The sequence below is a fragment of the Lactuca saligna genome, chromosome 6 (genome assembly GCF_052625555.1).
Source record: "Lactuca saligna cultivar CGN05327 chromosome 6, ASM5262555v1, whole genome shotgun sequence".
Lineage (NCBI taxonomy): Eukaryota > Viridiplantae > Streptophyta > Magnoliopsida > Asterales > Asteraceae > Lactuca > Lactuca saligna.
The window spans coordinates 139,258,368-139,274,799 of record NC_136422.1 but is presented as its reverse complement, the minus strand read 5'-3'; the positions used below and the strand labels follow the sequence as shown (position 1 = coordinate 139,274,799).

The window sequence follows — 16,432 nt, the reverse complement described above, 5'->3', positions numbered from 1 at the left end:
GTGTTCGCCCTCAAAATTTGGCACCACTATTTGTACAGGGTTTGGTGTACCATATACACGGACCACAAGAGCTTGAAGTATCTCATGGATCAACCCAACCTAAATATGAGACAAAGGAAATGGTTAGATGAAGTGAAAGATTATGATTGTGAGATCCTGTATCATCCAGGAAAGGCTAATGTGGTAGCCAATGCCCTGAGCCATAGAGCAGAGAGTGCTCCCATCCGAGATGTGTATATGAGGATAATGGTGATGAATCTAGTTTTAGATACCATTCGAGAGGCCCAGGTGGAGATCGTGAGACTGGATAACCGCAAGATAGAGCGGGTGATTGGGCAGGTGTATGAGTTTGTGATGGATAGTCGAAGGCTTATGACTTTCTGAGGGCGGATTTGGGTGCCCTATACGGGCGGAGCTCGGTATATACTGATGGAGGAGGGGCATAGATCGAGATTCTCGCTCCACCCCGAGGCCACTAAGATGTATTTAGACCTGAAAAGAGATTATTGGTGGCCCTGTATGAAGAAGGATGTATCATGGGTAGTTGAGAGATGCTTGACCTGCCGTCGGGTTAAGGCAGAGCACCAACATCCTCATGGTCCATTACAACCTCTGGAGATTCCCTAGTGGAAGTGGGAACATATCTCTATGGACTTTATCACCAAGTTACCGAAGACTGCATGTGGATTTGATACGATTTGGGTGATTATGGACCGGCTGACAAAGAGTTCTCACTTCATTGATATTAGTGAGAGCTCTTATGCAGAGGGATTGGATGAGATCTATGAGAGAGAGGTGGTAGCACGGAATATGGTGCCTACCTCGATAGTGTCAGATCAATATGTGCGTTTTACTTCCAGGTTTTGGAATAAATTTCTTGAGGAGTTGGGCATGCGTTTTCATTTCAGTATTGCATACCATCAGCAGATGGACAGGCAGAGCGAGCAGATGATTCATACACTTGAGGACATGTTGTGTGCATGTGTTATGGACTTCGGAGGAAGTTGGGATACTTGTTTACCCATGGCCGAGTTTTCTTACAACAACAACCATCATGCGAGTATTGGTATGCCTTCCTTTGAGCTTTTATACGGTAGGAGGTTTCGGACTCCCATTTGTTAGGGAGAAGTGGGACAGAGAGTGATGGGTGGCACTAAGATAGTGTTGAAGATGACTGAGCTGATTCAGTAGGTCAGACAGAGGTTACTGATGGCCCAGAGTCGCCAGAAGAGTTATGCAGACATGCGACGATCCAAGATAGAGTTTCATGTTGGAGATTTTGTCCTCCTGAAGGTATCCCCATGGAAAGGGGTGGTTCGATTCAGGAAACGGGGCAAGTTAGGGCCCCGATACATCAGTACTTTTAGAGTGATGACCATAGTGGGTAGGATAGCATACCATTTGGAGCTACTTACAAAGTTGTGTTAGATTAATAACACCTTCCACGTGTCCCAGTTGAGGAAGTGTGTAGCCGATGAGACAGTAGTGGTACACTTAGAAGACATTTAACTGGATGCGATCCTGAACTACATTGAGAGGCCGATCGGGATTTTAGATTGAAAGGTGAAGGTTTTGAGGAGCAAAGAGGTGCCTCTGGTTCAAGTCTAGTGGCAACATCGGAGAGGGTCTGAGTTGAATTGGGATCCACAAAAAAATCCTAATCATATGTCAATTTCAGATTTGTATGCTAGTTAATTAGGGTTTATTGCTTAGGTATTCAATGTTGTATGTTAACTTAGAAAAACCTAGATCAAAGCAATTAGGGTTGCATGAACACCATAAAATTGATGTTATGCTCATAACCCATCAGTTACATCATCTATTAAAGAATTGGGCCAAAAAGGATGTTATTGCTCCAAGGATATCCCTATTGTGCCATGGAGAGTCTTTTGCACCATAAAGAAGCCTTGTTGTGCCAAGTAGGTTCTTGGTGCACCAAGGTGATGATGTTTCTCCAACCTAGAAGTGTTCTTGTGCCACACTTGGAGCATGTTGCACCATCCTTGCACATGTTGCGCCATCATGGTGCAAGATGGGCCATGTTTGGTTCCTAGATGACCCATGATATCCCTGATAAGCCAAGTATGCTATGAAGTCCTTTATGATGCTCAAGATTGTTCAAGGTTGCTCAAAAGTTGGTATTGCTCAAGGATTACATCATGTTGTGCCACCATGATAGATGTTAGGCCATTAGTCTTCTTGATGTGCCACTTTACATCATGATGCTCCACTAAGGCATAAGGTGCTCCATCATGTCTGTTGCTGATGCTCATGGTTTGTATGACATGGAAAAATGTTCTAAAAGATGCTTCATGGTGGAATATGATTGGTTGTCACCATTCATGGGCCTATGGGCCAATGGGCTTGGCCCATTAAGGTTTTAGGTCTGATCCATCAAATATAAATAAGGATTCATGCTGAGTCATTTGAAGTGTCTTGAGTCTTTTATCTTATAACCTTAGTGAGTAGGACAAATATCTAGTGAATTGTACTTGTAACCTCTGTTTGAGAACGCTAAAATAAATAATACTCCCATCCTGCCTGTGGATGTAGGTCACCTTGACCGAACCTCGTAAACAATGTGTATTGTGTGCTTATAGTTTTGCTTGTTATCCGCATTACTTCCTAACAAGGATCATCAGAACCTGGTAAGTGTCATCAAATTTGTTCTCAGTCTTGAAAAATATCACTTGTTTTTCCCGAACAAACTGCCTTTGTATTTTTTTATAGTACTAGTTTATAACTCATACGAACAACGATTATAAATCTAATTAAACTTCCATAGTAAAAATGATTAGTCAATTATTTTAAATAAATTATTAATTAAGAGATATTTTTTTAGTTATATAAAGTTACAATCGTTGATTTAGATAAATACGTGACCTTAGAATATGTATTAATTTTATTTTAATTTTTATTCTAATTTTTATTAATTTAATGTAATTAGAGTGAGAAATTTGAAGTTTGAAATGGAAAATCAATAGGTTAACAAGTAGCATAACATTAATTAGGAGGCCTAATTGGGTGACATATGAAAAAATAGAATAAACATATTCTTTTATTAAAATAAAGATTATGTATGAACTATTTCTGTAATTTTGATATTACAAAAGGCCTATATGGGTATAATTTTTTTTTAATCTTTATTACGTAGGGCGTGTTCTGTAAAATTAACTAGTAGCGGCTAGCTTGTAGCGAGTAGCGTGTAGCTTGTAGGCTGTAGTGTTTTGTTAAACGTTACATGAATGAGCATTTGGATTTGAAGCGTTTTGTTTAAACTAAAAGCCAAAAGCTTGTAGTTCCAAACGATACTTTTGTTCAAAACGAAACGTTTTGTCAAACGCTAGAATCTAGAAGCTCCCAAACACTCCATGCCGAACACGCCCATTATTATTATATTTGTGATTATATCTTCGAGGACTCTTTCTGTACCAATTTCTTGTAAGTATCATTTCTATAATTATTAATTTGATCGGGGAATTACTATATTATAAATCTTAGTTTTTTTATTTTATTTTAATTTTTTTTTTATTATCTAGTATCAAGATATTTTTAATTTTTTAAAATAAGTCATGTTTTTCAATATCAGTAAAATTAGAACTCATATATTCTCATTCAAATAACATTCAAAATCACCTTGGTATGGTTAAAAGTACTCTAGTTAAGATCATAAATACATGATAAATCCGATTAACATAAGGGAGCTGATTCGTACACAACGATTTTTTGTCATTCATAACAATTTTACCAAAATGGACAATTATACACTTTTTATATTTTACACTTTATCAGCTTTCCCATGTATCACATAATATATACCACTACTCATGCATCGTATACGACCTTTGTTTCGACCATCGCCCGCTTCGCTCCACCGATGTCGTTGCCACCGGCTTCCTTCATCGCCTTCGTTCACCATCTTTCTTTGGCTTGCTTCACTGGTACGCCCTAACGTCTTTACAATTTCAATTTTATTTTTGGTGTTGGTCGTTTTCTATACAATGTGTCTCTTAATCGGTTTGCAAAAACACTAAATTGGAATCTTGAAATGGTTTTGGAATCGTGTGTTGTATATTGATGAGCTAATATGGAATTGGTTAATCATGATTTGAATTTTTAATTGATCTTTGTACAAGCATGTATCAATATGTCTCATTGGATTTGCAAAAGTACTAACTTAACATATTAATATGATTATGAATCGTTTCTTGTGGAATTGGATATCATCATTCAAATTTTTTATCGTTCCCTGTATAAGTGTATCAATGTTTCTGCTGTTAAAAAAAAGTGGATCAGTGTTTCTAAATTTTTATAGTTTCTTGCAGATTGGTGTCTCATTTTTTATTAACAATCGTTTCTCAGTTTTTTATTTTCAAATTGTCTATCATCCTGTTTTAAAATCCAAACATCAAAGTGTGATGTTATAAGAGAAAGAAGTAAAGTATGATGTAAAGTTCCGTAAAATAGATGAAAAAACAAAATTGAAATTTTGCAATATATATATATATATATATATATATATATATATATATATATATATATATATATATATATATATATGTGGAAAAAGAAATATATTAATTTAGTTGGAGAGGTAAAATGTAAAGTTCCGGACAGGGACGGATGCAGGAATAAGTAGCAGTAGGTGCACAAAAAAAATCCGATAAAATATAACAAAAAAAAATACAAGTGCATTAAACATAACAAACTATTGTAGACAAACTTCGTGAAGGTCAAATTGGTCTTTTCATGGACAAGTTCTTGGTCTCGTGGAGTTTATTTCCTTGTTGATTGTGGTTGTACAAAGTTTTGAAGGCAATATTACCAAAATTTGATTCCGAATTAATGCATATTTATAAGTTCCATTGTTTAGAGCAAAATATAATATACAAATGCCAACTAATAAATGCTTTTTTATAAGTTCGATATATTTGCTTAACAAAACAAACAATGTATAATAAGACATAAATTAAGTTGACCTAAATTTTAATAATTATGAAAAAAAAACAGTTGTTTAGTTTGAAACATATGTAATGCGTATGTACACATATATGTGTGTGATGTGTATGGAAATAACTGTTAAAGTAGGACCCCTATAGGAGGAGACTAGCTCGCTAAGTAATTATTTTACGCCAAAAGTGAATATAAGACCGTTAAGTATACAACCTTAAATATAGAACATATTAAAACTATGTAATTTTGATTAAATCTTATATAAAAATAAATGACTATTCAATGTCTATATTTTTTTCTAGTATATCTCCAAAATATATCTTCTTCCCTCATTCACTCCACTATTTTCCGTCACTTCTTATCATATTATTGTATTATTGTTTTGTCGTTTTTTATGATGGAAAAGCTATTACGTTGAGAAGAAATTAAATAGAAAATTATGAAAGGTCATGAGTCACAAAGAATTTGTATATAGCTCTGATATGCCTAATTGTGTATGAAAATATATATTAAATATGAAGACGATTGAAATGATTTTGAGTTCATGGGAGCATATATTTGCTAACGGGAAAAAAGTGATTTTTTATTAAATGGTTGTCAAGTTAATGAAAAAGTAAACTATTAATATAAGAATTTTAAACAACTATTAAAGTAATTTAATTGAATTTTATTGAAAGGGTTTAGTTTTAACATGATTTCTTTGGCTATAGATTTTTGGGGCCAGTAACAAATAGTTTGTAAAAGGAAAAGTGAATGCAAAAACAAAAAAAAAAACAAAAAACACCTTGATGCTAGCAAGATTTGAACTCGAGCCCTTTTTCCAAAAAACACTTTAGCATGCGCCTTTCACCAACTTAGCCATCCTAACTTTTGATAATACATGTGAAGTATAACGATAATATACTCATTCCTTTATAGGTTTATAATAATAATAAAAAAAAATTATATATTATATTAATACGAAAAAATCTAGTAGTTGCCGGTGCAACCCCGTGTACCACTATAGATCCGCCCCTGGTTCCGGAAAATAGAGGAAATTGAAATTTTATCTATTTATAAAAAGTTGTTATGGATTACAAAAAATGATTGTATACGAATGAGCTTCCATACATAAGCTTAAAAGCCTAGTGTGTTTGTTGAGTTTAGACAATTGTAATAACAATAAAACTAAATGGGGTGGTGTCACTTGCTATGGTCGGCATAGACATCACATATTACATTTGCCACACTACAACAAAATTTTGTCATTTACATGGCGTAAGTTGACACACTTGTCAAGCTATATATATTTAAATCAACAACAAAATTAAATTCTTTACTTGTAAACATGTTAAAAATCTTTTAGTAGCATTTGAAAGCTTATCGTAGAAGAGGCAAACAGATACCGATTAAGCAGCAAAAATCTCAAAATTAAAACGAAATTTTGATATGTAGGAATATATAAGGATGTTTGACTGATATTTAGTAAAAGTATCTTACATATTACATAGCACATAAAAGAAAAAATGAAATGAAAAATGAGAAATCAATTGATAATTTGACAGAAACTATAGATAGAAAGAACGTATTAATAATTTATAAAAAAATGAATGATGAAAGAAAAAGCATTCACTCGGATCAAACATGGAGAGAAAAGAGAACGAATAACCTATTGAACCTAGCATGATCAAGAGTCAACATTTAATGAGTATGTATTCTTAAGGAATTACACCTTCAGCAGATGAAATTTTAGAATTGTCAAATTAGGTCATTAACCAATGGTTGCAATTTCTAATTTTTACAAAAAAATTATTGTAAGAAGTAGAGCATAGAGTTTGCACGTACCTCATCTCTTCATTTTTGATGGGTCTCTTTGGCTTTGGTGTCTCTTCTATGGTGCGTTTTTGAGGTATTATCTTTGATCTTTGTGTCTTTGATGCTTCAAGGAAACAAAATAAGGGCAAAAATGTAAAAAGTTAGGACTAAATGGGGAAAATTATATAAATTATCAACAGGGTTGTTTGATTGCAGATTAGAATGCAAAATTGGAGTAAAATCGGTCCAAGTTTAGAATTCGGTGAGCAACAATTCCATTTTAGAAGCTCAAACCGGAGATCCCAATAGGGATTATCAAAAGGAAGGAATTAATTTAAAGAGCTAAGACGAATGATAGTATAACAAAACCTAATCATTTTTCTATTACGTTAGGATTCATACGAACTTTATGATGATATCAGGAAGATATTGGTCTACTACTTGCCGGATACTTCTATTCCCAAATTTCATCATCACAACATAACAGAATAGGGATCGACTTCGACAATCAAAGTTGAAGCCCTGATTACTTAATGGAAAAGCTATGAAATGTATAAATTACCTACCAGATTGTAGAAAGGAAGCAAATACAGGCTCCGGCAGCGCCTCAGGATCACTATCGGGATCCGTATCACATCCAACTTCGTAGTCTCTCACGTACCATTCTATCACCTTAAACAACTCCGAATTGAAACTCACCCTTTTTGATCTAGAGTGTTTGACTTTCTTGTAGTCAGAGAGCAAAGAGTCCCACTTCCTACGAAATTGATGGGTGTTTAGCTTTTCCTCTTTTCACGTCTAGTGAAAACTCTGAATCTGTCTTAATGACCAATGATCTCTCGGGGGTAATATCAATCGATGGGCATTGGGATATCAACGAAATCAGATCCGCAAACCACGATGGAAGAAGTGGATTCAGAGGAAAAAGGGATATGTGGAAGGTACTGGAAGCTGGTTTGGAAGGCGTAGCGTATTTTAGAGGGAGATGGAGGGTTATAGGCAGTGGGCAGAGGGTTTAGAGATAGATGGAGGGTGTTGGAGAGATAAAACAGATGAGGCGGTAGAGGAAATAAGGCGTATTCAAGGTGGTATATATTATGTTGTGTCGATTTGTAATTTGTAGCAGTGGGAGGTGGGAGATGAACATATAACACATAGCAATAATGTATCACATAACATAACACGTAGCACTTTGGTGGTTTTCCCATAAGAAAACCCACTAAAGAAATAAGAAAAATAAAATCAACCAATCACAACCAAGTCTTTTTCAGCAAGGATTTTAGTATTAATATAATATATAAATTACAACGAACAAACCAAAAAAAACATATAATTTAAAAATAGAAAATATGGAAATTAAAATTATTAAGCCAAGATAGACCTAAATGACATTTTCATCGGCAAATTGACCATCTAAATCATCGACCGGTTTTGTGTTAAGATCGATGTGGCCGGCGGTCCAAATATGTTACGTCAAGTCTCTACGAAGAACATGATGTGTCTCAACATCATGAATTATATCTCTTCTCTCCAAGTACTCCTCACTTCCAACCTCAAAAGATTTTTTCAGTGGAATGATCCCGTTTTCCTTATACTCACATATTGCATTCCCTTCGTCTTCGAGAATCATATTATTCAATATGATACAAGTATACATCACCTCACTCATTTTATTCACATAAGGTGCAAGATATTTAAGAATATGCCAACGTTTTTTCAGAGCACCGAATGCTCGTTGAACATCCTTTCTTGCCTTCTCTTGATCTCTCTTAAACTTCAGCCCTTTGCGATCATTTGGACAAGAAAGTGACTTCATGAAACAAGCATGCTCTGGATCGATCCAGTCCATAAGATAATACCTGTGCCTATAAGATATTCCACATGCTTGAAAGGAGGAATCTAGTGCAGTCCTATTATACACGTTGTCAGATAACGAAGACATGTTAAGAACATTAATGTCATTGAGGGGACCAGCAGAATCGAAGAATGTAAGCCGTATCTACAAATTATGTGAGGCCACCACTTCACATATGATAATTGGATAACCATAATTGCCTCGGGTGTATTTCCCATGATAAGCATTCAAACTATTGCCCCATTCCCAATGGAGAGAATCTAGGCTTCCGACATTTTAAGGAAGCTATGCACATTCGACAGATGAAAATATAATTGTTGGACGCCACTAGAGTAGGTTTGCACAAATATTGTGGATCATATAATCTCATGACATACTTACAAAATTTGTGAGAGTTTTGTTGTGCAATACGTCCACACATCTTAAGATTCTCATCTAACGCATCGGGGGAAGTAACATATGTTAATTGATGAAGTCCGGTAGTGGTTTGTAAATAAGTAAAATCAACTGTACCTCTAGATTCTGAACGTCGTTGAAAATATGGACATGCTGATGTGACGTCGTTGATGATATGCAAAAAAGAGGTTTATGCATAAAAAATCGTCAACGAAATTAGTATCCTTCAAATGTCTTGTTTTCATCAAAATAATATTGCACGAGCCGTTGATTAGCCGCCTCACGATGTCTTTGTTTGTACCTTCTTTTTCTTCGGCACACATTATCCGCATTTTGTTTTCGTAGTTCTTCAATCTTTTGTTTAACCTATTGAATGACTTTTATGATCATTTCAAGCAATCCATAAAAAAATCCGACGATGAAGACGATTCAGATGACATTTTTAGAGAGAATATGGAGGAAAGTTTTGTTGGGGTACGTAAAATAGTGTTAACTTTTATTTATAGGGAATTTAAAGAGAAAATAAATCAATTTTAAACCAAAGAGCCATTGCTAATTGGTTGAAGGGAAATGGTCAAACTAGGTAACATTTCGCCAAGCACCACTGTCAACCAAGCTCGCCGAGGTGGCAGCGCAATGTTCGCTGAGGCCACCTTGGATTCATTGAGTGTGAAACAGAACCACTTTATGAAGTCTAACAACCAAAATAAATCACACAGAGAAAAAAAACAATTAATACTTGTTTGTAAGACTTGACAGTGTGGACATTTGCATAGCTTGGTGATCATCGAGGCATGCATTCGGTGACCTTGGCTTGGCAAGGAAAGTCGGTAGATTTCTACCTATTACAATGATTTTTTATTTTTGTTATTTTTAACCACTTATTTCACTTTCTCATTTTCAAAAAATAATCCATTTTCAAAAAAACACACCCTTTTCAATTTTCATCAAATAACTGGGGTTCTTTCTTCTTCTTTTTTTTTTTTTTTTTTTTTTTTTTTTTTTTTTTTGATTTTCAAAATTTAAACACTCTATTTTTCACTATTAATACCAGCATCAATCTTTATTCTTCCTCACCTTCAAATTTTTTTCAATCTACTCTCCAAATCCTCTTATTTTCCATTTTCTTCAAAACATCCTTACAAAAAATGGTTTGTCTTTGCTCCCATGAAGAATAAATATTCTCATTCATGGATTGATGTAACAAAAAACACAATCCATATTTACCTTCCTACGACTACTTTTTAGAGGAGAGTTGCCAAAAATACCACCTCAAACACTTGTACTTCAAAGTAAAGATCAAATCTTCTTTAAATTGAGACATACAAACACACTCTAGGTTTAGTTTAACAATGTGTATCGTAGGGGTAATGCATGGAACTGAAAATTATGAAAATAAAAATACTTTGCTAGATGATGCTCTTGAGGCTTACCGTGTTGAAGTTGACAAACAATTTAAGCTTGTTGAGTTTTGTCAAATTATCAGACTAAGTGCTAAATGACAAAATCTTTAAGCTCATTGTTAGTTATGTTCTCGTGCTTTAATTTTAAGTATGTTGTATGTTTTAAAGCTTATTGTCTACCATTTTCTAGTTAATGAAATTTTAGAGTTTATTAAAATATTATGTGCATATATTTTTTTTAATTTAATGAAATTTAAAAACAAACTAAACATAACATAGGTGACAACCCACGTTCTATAAATGATAAAATTTTGGAAGAGTATAAAAAATCTTAAATTATCGTATGCATAGACTATGACCAACATAATATCATTTTCTCGAGCCTAATATAAATGATGTGGGGGCATAAATATAAACATTGGTTTGAACGAAATCCATCTGAGCACACACCCTGTTCTTGCGTTTTCATTGTCATCCTTGTAGCACATGTCATTTAATCATAGCACCACTTTGGACACCTACTGTCACGCTGTTAGCCTATTAGTATCTTAAAACACACGACATCTCTTTTTCTCCATATAATGCCGTGTTGGTAAACAGCCGTCCTTGCATTTATATGTAGAGTAAACTATATAAATAGTCCCTAGGATATCAGTTAGATTATATATTTCATCCCTATCTTCTTTTTCTTATTCAGTCGGTTCTTATTTTTTAGTTTTCATCCCTAACGTACCTAAATTTTTAGCCTATCCTACTACTAAATCTTCTTTTGTATTTTTCATTATTTATATATTTATTTATGATTTTCAAAAATATTTATATAATTACTTTGATTTACCTTTTAGAAAATATAATAAAGGAAAATGTCAATGTAGTTTTACAAAGTTGTTATTTTTCCTTTAAAATGTCACTTTTTTTTTTACTCTATGGGTATGAAGTCCCGAATTTTGTGTTTAAAATGTCATTATCGAAAAACAAATAGGTCAACCGGTCATATTTTGGCGAGTCACTAAATTGATTCGCATGTAAGCAATGACGATGTCATGTCATTAAATAAGATTTTCGTGTGTAAGTCATAAGATACAAATGGATTTAAATTAAACACAACTCCTCACTTTATTTCATTCATTTGAAAAAAAAAACCATTGTTTTCCCATTGATTCATCACGATAATGGCAACATAGATCATGATCGATCTTCATTTCCAAGGAGTGTTTATCAACAAATCATTTGTTACACTGATTGTATACATCATGTGTTCGAGGACGTTGATTTTGCTGGTATGGAACTAAAGGAATGTTGCTTTTCTTGAACGGTTTATACAAGATAAGTGTGGGAAATTGTATTATTGTATGCTAGATGTAGAATTCCTAAAGGTTTATGATTGATTTTTAATGACCTTGAATATGTTGAGTTCATTGACATTGATTATCTATGTGGAGTCCAGTTGATGTTGTTTGTGGACCATTTTTGTACTAATATATCGGTATTATTTGTTGAAATTGGTTGTTATGAGGACTACCATTAAGTTGTATCATATATGTAAGGGGAAATAGATGTTGATATGGACGTCACTGACTTCATTAGTCCAATGAACAAGACCAACATGGAAAGAGTAACCAAGGAAGGAGTAAATTAGGAAAATCAATATGAGATTGAAATAGATGTTGATGCAGGTGATAATGTCTCAGATGTTGATAAAGATGATAATATCCTAAATGGTGATGTTAAAACAAGTTTCAATGAAGATGTACCCCAAAAGAAGCATTTACACGTACTAGGTATGAAATTTACTAACTCTAAACAATTGAAACACATGCTTTTAAATTATACTGTTGCGAATGACTATCAATTGTATTACTAAAAATTGATAGTAGAAGACTCTTGGTTAACTGTTTTAGTGCAGGTTACACCTTTAGGCTCTAGGCTTCATGGATACGTGGAGAGCACTCATTCCAAATCAAGTATCTTATTATTCATCATAATTGTGATATAAATTTCAAACATTGTTAAATTGTTAACTATAGGTGGATTGGTAGTCATTTCCCTAGATAAATTTTTAAGAAAGATAAATTTAATGTTAGGATGCTAAGAGAATAAGTGAAAAATAAATTTGGAATAGAGGTAAGAATATGTCAGTGTAGGAAAATCAAACATGCATCATCTCTTATAAAAGGTACTATCGTAGAACATTATATAAAGTTATAGTCTTATGTTGAGGAGATAAGAAGATTTAATCTAGAAACAACTGTAAAAATTATTAGTCAGCTCTATACCATATGTGAAAAAACGATACTTTAGCAAGTTTTAAATATGTTTTGAGGGACTAAAGCAAGGTTAAATGAGTGAGTGTAGAAGGACTATATGTTTGGATGCATGTTTTTTAACAGTTATGTAGCGGGGAGCTAATATGTAATGTTGGAAGGGATGGCAACAATTAAATATTTCCAATTGTATGAGTTATGGTATGTATAGAAAATAAAGATATTTGGAAGTGGTTTTTTGAAAATCTATAAGATCTTCATCTTGAATATATATATAGTGGTGTTGCAATAATGGTGTTGTGTTTTATTCATAAATAATCTAATAAACCATGTGTTTAGAAACAGAAGGATTTTAAAATGAATAAACTTAAAATCATTTTAACCCGCTAATGATCATTTTGCAAAGCATGGAAAGATTAAATCAACCATAGAAGGAAAAAGAACTACACCCTTTAAAGACTTTGATTCTTATGGGAGATTGGAAGTTGATTAAGTGTGGCAAAAACTCCAAAGTAGAAGGTTTCTATATGTATTCACCAAGCAAGGGTAAACCACCAAAAAAATGTTAGTTTTCATTTGTATTATGCACTTTTTAAGCCATTATGTAACACGTCAAATTTCAAGCCAAATTTTTTATTTCTAAACTACCCAAAATATTGTCCATAAACCAAGTTATCGGAAAAACAGAAGTGTCAAATACAAATCATCATCACAAAATATTAGAGTACCACAAAATGCCCAGTAACAAATCTCCCAGCGAGTGTGTACAATCAGAACTTTGCCTTCCCGTGATTCTCAGAAATACCTGAAACACATATAATCAACAACTGTAAGCATGAAAATTAATGAGTTCCCCAAGATACCACATACAACACAACATAAATAAACAACCATGGATTATCAGCAACCTTGGGGACTATCAGCAGTCCCAGTGGGCAAATAGCATGCCTTGTGGGTTATCAGTAACCCTGGAGACTATCCGCAATCTCAGTCACAAGTAACAACATAACACAATAATAATAGTTTGACTAAGCTGTTCATCACAAGTACAATTATTGTACTACACAGGAGAGGATAAGTGAGGTGATACACCTAATACTGATGACAGATAAATCTCACACCCGATCTGCTGAAACTAGGCTTCACTTAATAACACAATAAGTCAAGTTAATTAATAATTAAGGTCCATAACTCAACTCACAAGTCCAAATCCCACAAGTATGCCCCTTAAGGGTAAAAAAAGACCATTTTGCCCCTTTTATGGCCCAAAATCCTAAATCTTCACAAAAAGTCAAAAGTCAACAAAAGTTGGGGTCAGGCCTGGCTACGCTAGGCGTAGCCAGAAGTAGGCGGGGCATATGTCGTATGATCCCAAAAACCACTCAACAATATCTTGATAGTTAATACACGCAATCCAGACATAGATCTAACCTCCATAAAATGCCTTTGCATGGCTGAAAAGAGCTTAAACCTTAAAACCCTAACTTAATCCATACTCAACACCATCAAACTCTTGCATGGCTAATATATGTAAAAGGATAGCCAAAATAGTCTTGAGTAACCCATAGTCACAAAGGTCCAAGCTTTGGGACAAGAAGCTCATAAAAACCAGTTTAAGAGATCTAGAAAGAAATACATCAAGGTATCAACTTTATTCGTTAAAAAGATGCACAAGATGAAGGAGTTTTGGGAAGTCAATGATGAACAGGGATTATTTTTCGAGGGGGAGAACACCAATGTTGGTGATGATGACACCATGTACGAACTAGGAAAAGAAATTAACGTTGAATTGGATCCTATTTATGATCCAAAGTTTCCTCCACTAGTCAAATGGACCAAAGATCATCCGCAAACTCAAATTATTGGGGAATCATCGGAAAAAGTGTTACCTCGCTCCCAAATCAAAGCGAAACAGACTGCAATTTTTTTAAAAGTAGAATTCTGCACGTTCAATTCATTCGTTTCTAAAATTGAACCAAAGACTATCAACTCAGCTCTTAATCATTCAGACTGGGTTCAAACCATGCATGATGAGTTAAATGAATTTGAGCGAAACAAGGTATGGCGTCTTATTCCAATTCCTAAGGATGCTTTGGTTGTCGGTCTCAAATGGGTATTTAGAAACAAGATGGACAAAGAGGGGAATGTCATTCGGAACAAAGCGAGACTGGTCGTTAAAGGATACTGTCAGGAAGAGGGAATCGATTATGAAGAAACCTTCGCTCCCATGGCAAGATTAGAATTTGTTCGTATCTTTCTTGCGTACGCTGCTCACAAGAACTTTGAAGTCTATCAAATGGACGTCAAATGTGCTTTCCTCAACGGTGAACTTGAATAAACCGTATATGTTGAGCAACCGCCGGGCTTCGTGAACGAGAAGTGTCCTGATCACTGTTATATTCTTGACAAAGCTGTATATGGTTTTAAACAGGCTTCCAGAGCATTGTATGAAACTCTCACTCGTTTCTTAAAAATGTCTAAATTCAAACAAGGTTCGGTTGACCCTACCTTCTTTCGTAAGCGAGAAGGTAACCACCTTATGATAGTCCAAATTTACATTGATGACATCATCCTTGGCTCCACAAATCCTAGCTTAACAGCTGAATTCATAAAGTTGATGGAAACTAAATTTGAGATGAGCTCAATGGGTCCAATTAACTTTTTCCTTAGATTAAACATTAGACAAGGACCCGAAGGCATTTTTATTAATCAGGATGCATATACTAAGAGTTTGCTAACTAAGTTTGGAATGATGGGAGACTCCAAAGTAAAAGTGCCTATGGCTTTTGGTACTAAACTCACACCATCATTGGAGAAACCAGCAGTTGATGTAACACTTTATCGACAGATGATTGGATCTCTGATGTATCTCACAGCCAGTAGACCTGACATAATGTTTTCTGTTTGTTACTGTGCACGATTTCAAGCCAACCCAAGAGAACCTCATCTTCAAGCCGTGAAGAACATCTTTTGCTATCTGAAGCGAACCTCCTATCTCATCTTATGGTATCCAGCCAACTCAAGATTCTTCGTTCAAGCATTTTCAGATGCAGATCTGGGTGGTTGTGGATTGGATCGTAAAAGCACCACAGGAGGATGTCAATTTCTTGTTGGTAAATTAGTCAGTTGGCAATCGAAGAAACAAACCTGTGTTTCAGTATCCACTGCAGAAGCATAATATATTGCGGCAGCATCCTGTACATCTCAGGTCGTATGGATACAAAGCCAACTATGGGATTATGGGTTAAACATGAAGAAAATCCCACTATATTGTGACTCTGAAAGCACAATTAGGATTTGTCACAACCCAGTGCAACACTCCAAGACCAAGCATATAGCACTGAGATATCACTTCATCAAGGATCACGTCGAAGATGGTAACGTAGAAATTCACTTCGTCAGAACGACTGATCAATTGGCAGACATATTCACGAAGGCCTTACCTGAAGCAAGCTTCAATAAGATTCTACAAGGCCTAGGAATGATGCAAGATGAGTCTGTACCGAAATTTCCTTTGCTCTCATAAAGGTAACAAGCGAAATAGAGCGAACCAAAATGAACCGAAATAAACCCAACGTTCGGTCTATTTCGGGTTTGGTCTATTTCGGGTGAAGTTGGTCCATGAACCGAACGTTCGGTGTATTTCAGGTTCGGTCCTTCTGAACTCGTTCGTTTTTTTAGGGATTTCAACTGTTCTCTTATGTACATCTTTTTCTTTACTTCTTTTCCCCTTATAAAATTCCAAAAATATTTTCTTTTTATAAAAA

The 16,432-nt window shown here is 34.7% G+C and overlaps 1 protein-coding gene and 1 long non-coding RNA gene across 2 annotated transcripts; both read right to left on the bottom strand.

Annotated features, from left to right (window-relative positions):
- Positions 1-3,693: 3,693 nt before the first annotated feature.
- On the bottom strand, positions 3,694-7,923 carry LOC145001848 (uncharacterized). Its single transcript, XR_013661730.1, has 3 exons — positions 7,314-7,923; positions 6,778-6,871; positions 3,694-3,955 (listed from the first exon to the last, which is right to left on the bottom strand). It is a non-coding gene; the product is annotated as an uncharacterized LOC145001848 (long non-coding RNA).
- A 292-nt stretch (positions 7,924-8,215) lies between these two features.
- Positions 8,216-8,689, bottom strand: LOC145002949 (uncharacterized). The gene has a single exon (XM_078962126.1). It carries the CDS (start codon positions 8,687-8,689, stop codon positions 8,216-8,218), a length of 474 nt encoding a protein of 157 aa, XP_078818252.1.
- Between the last annotated feature and the right edge of the window lie 7,743 nt (positions 8,690-16,432).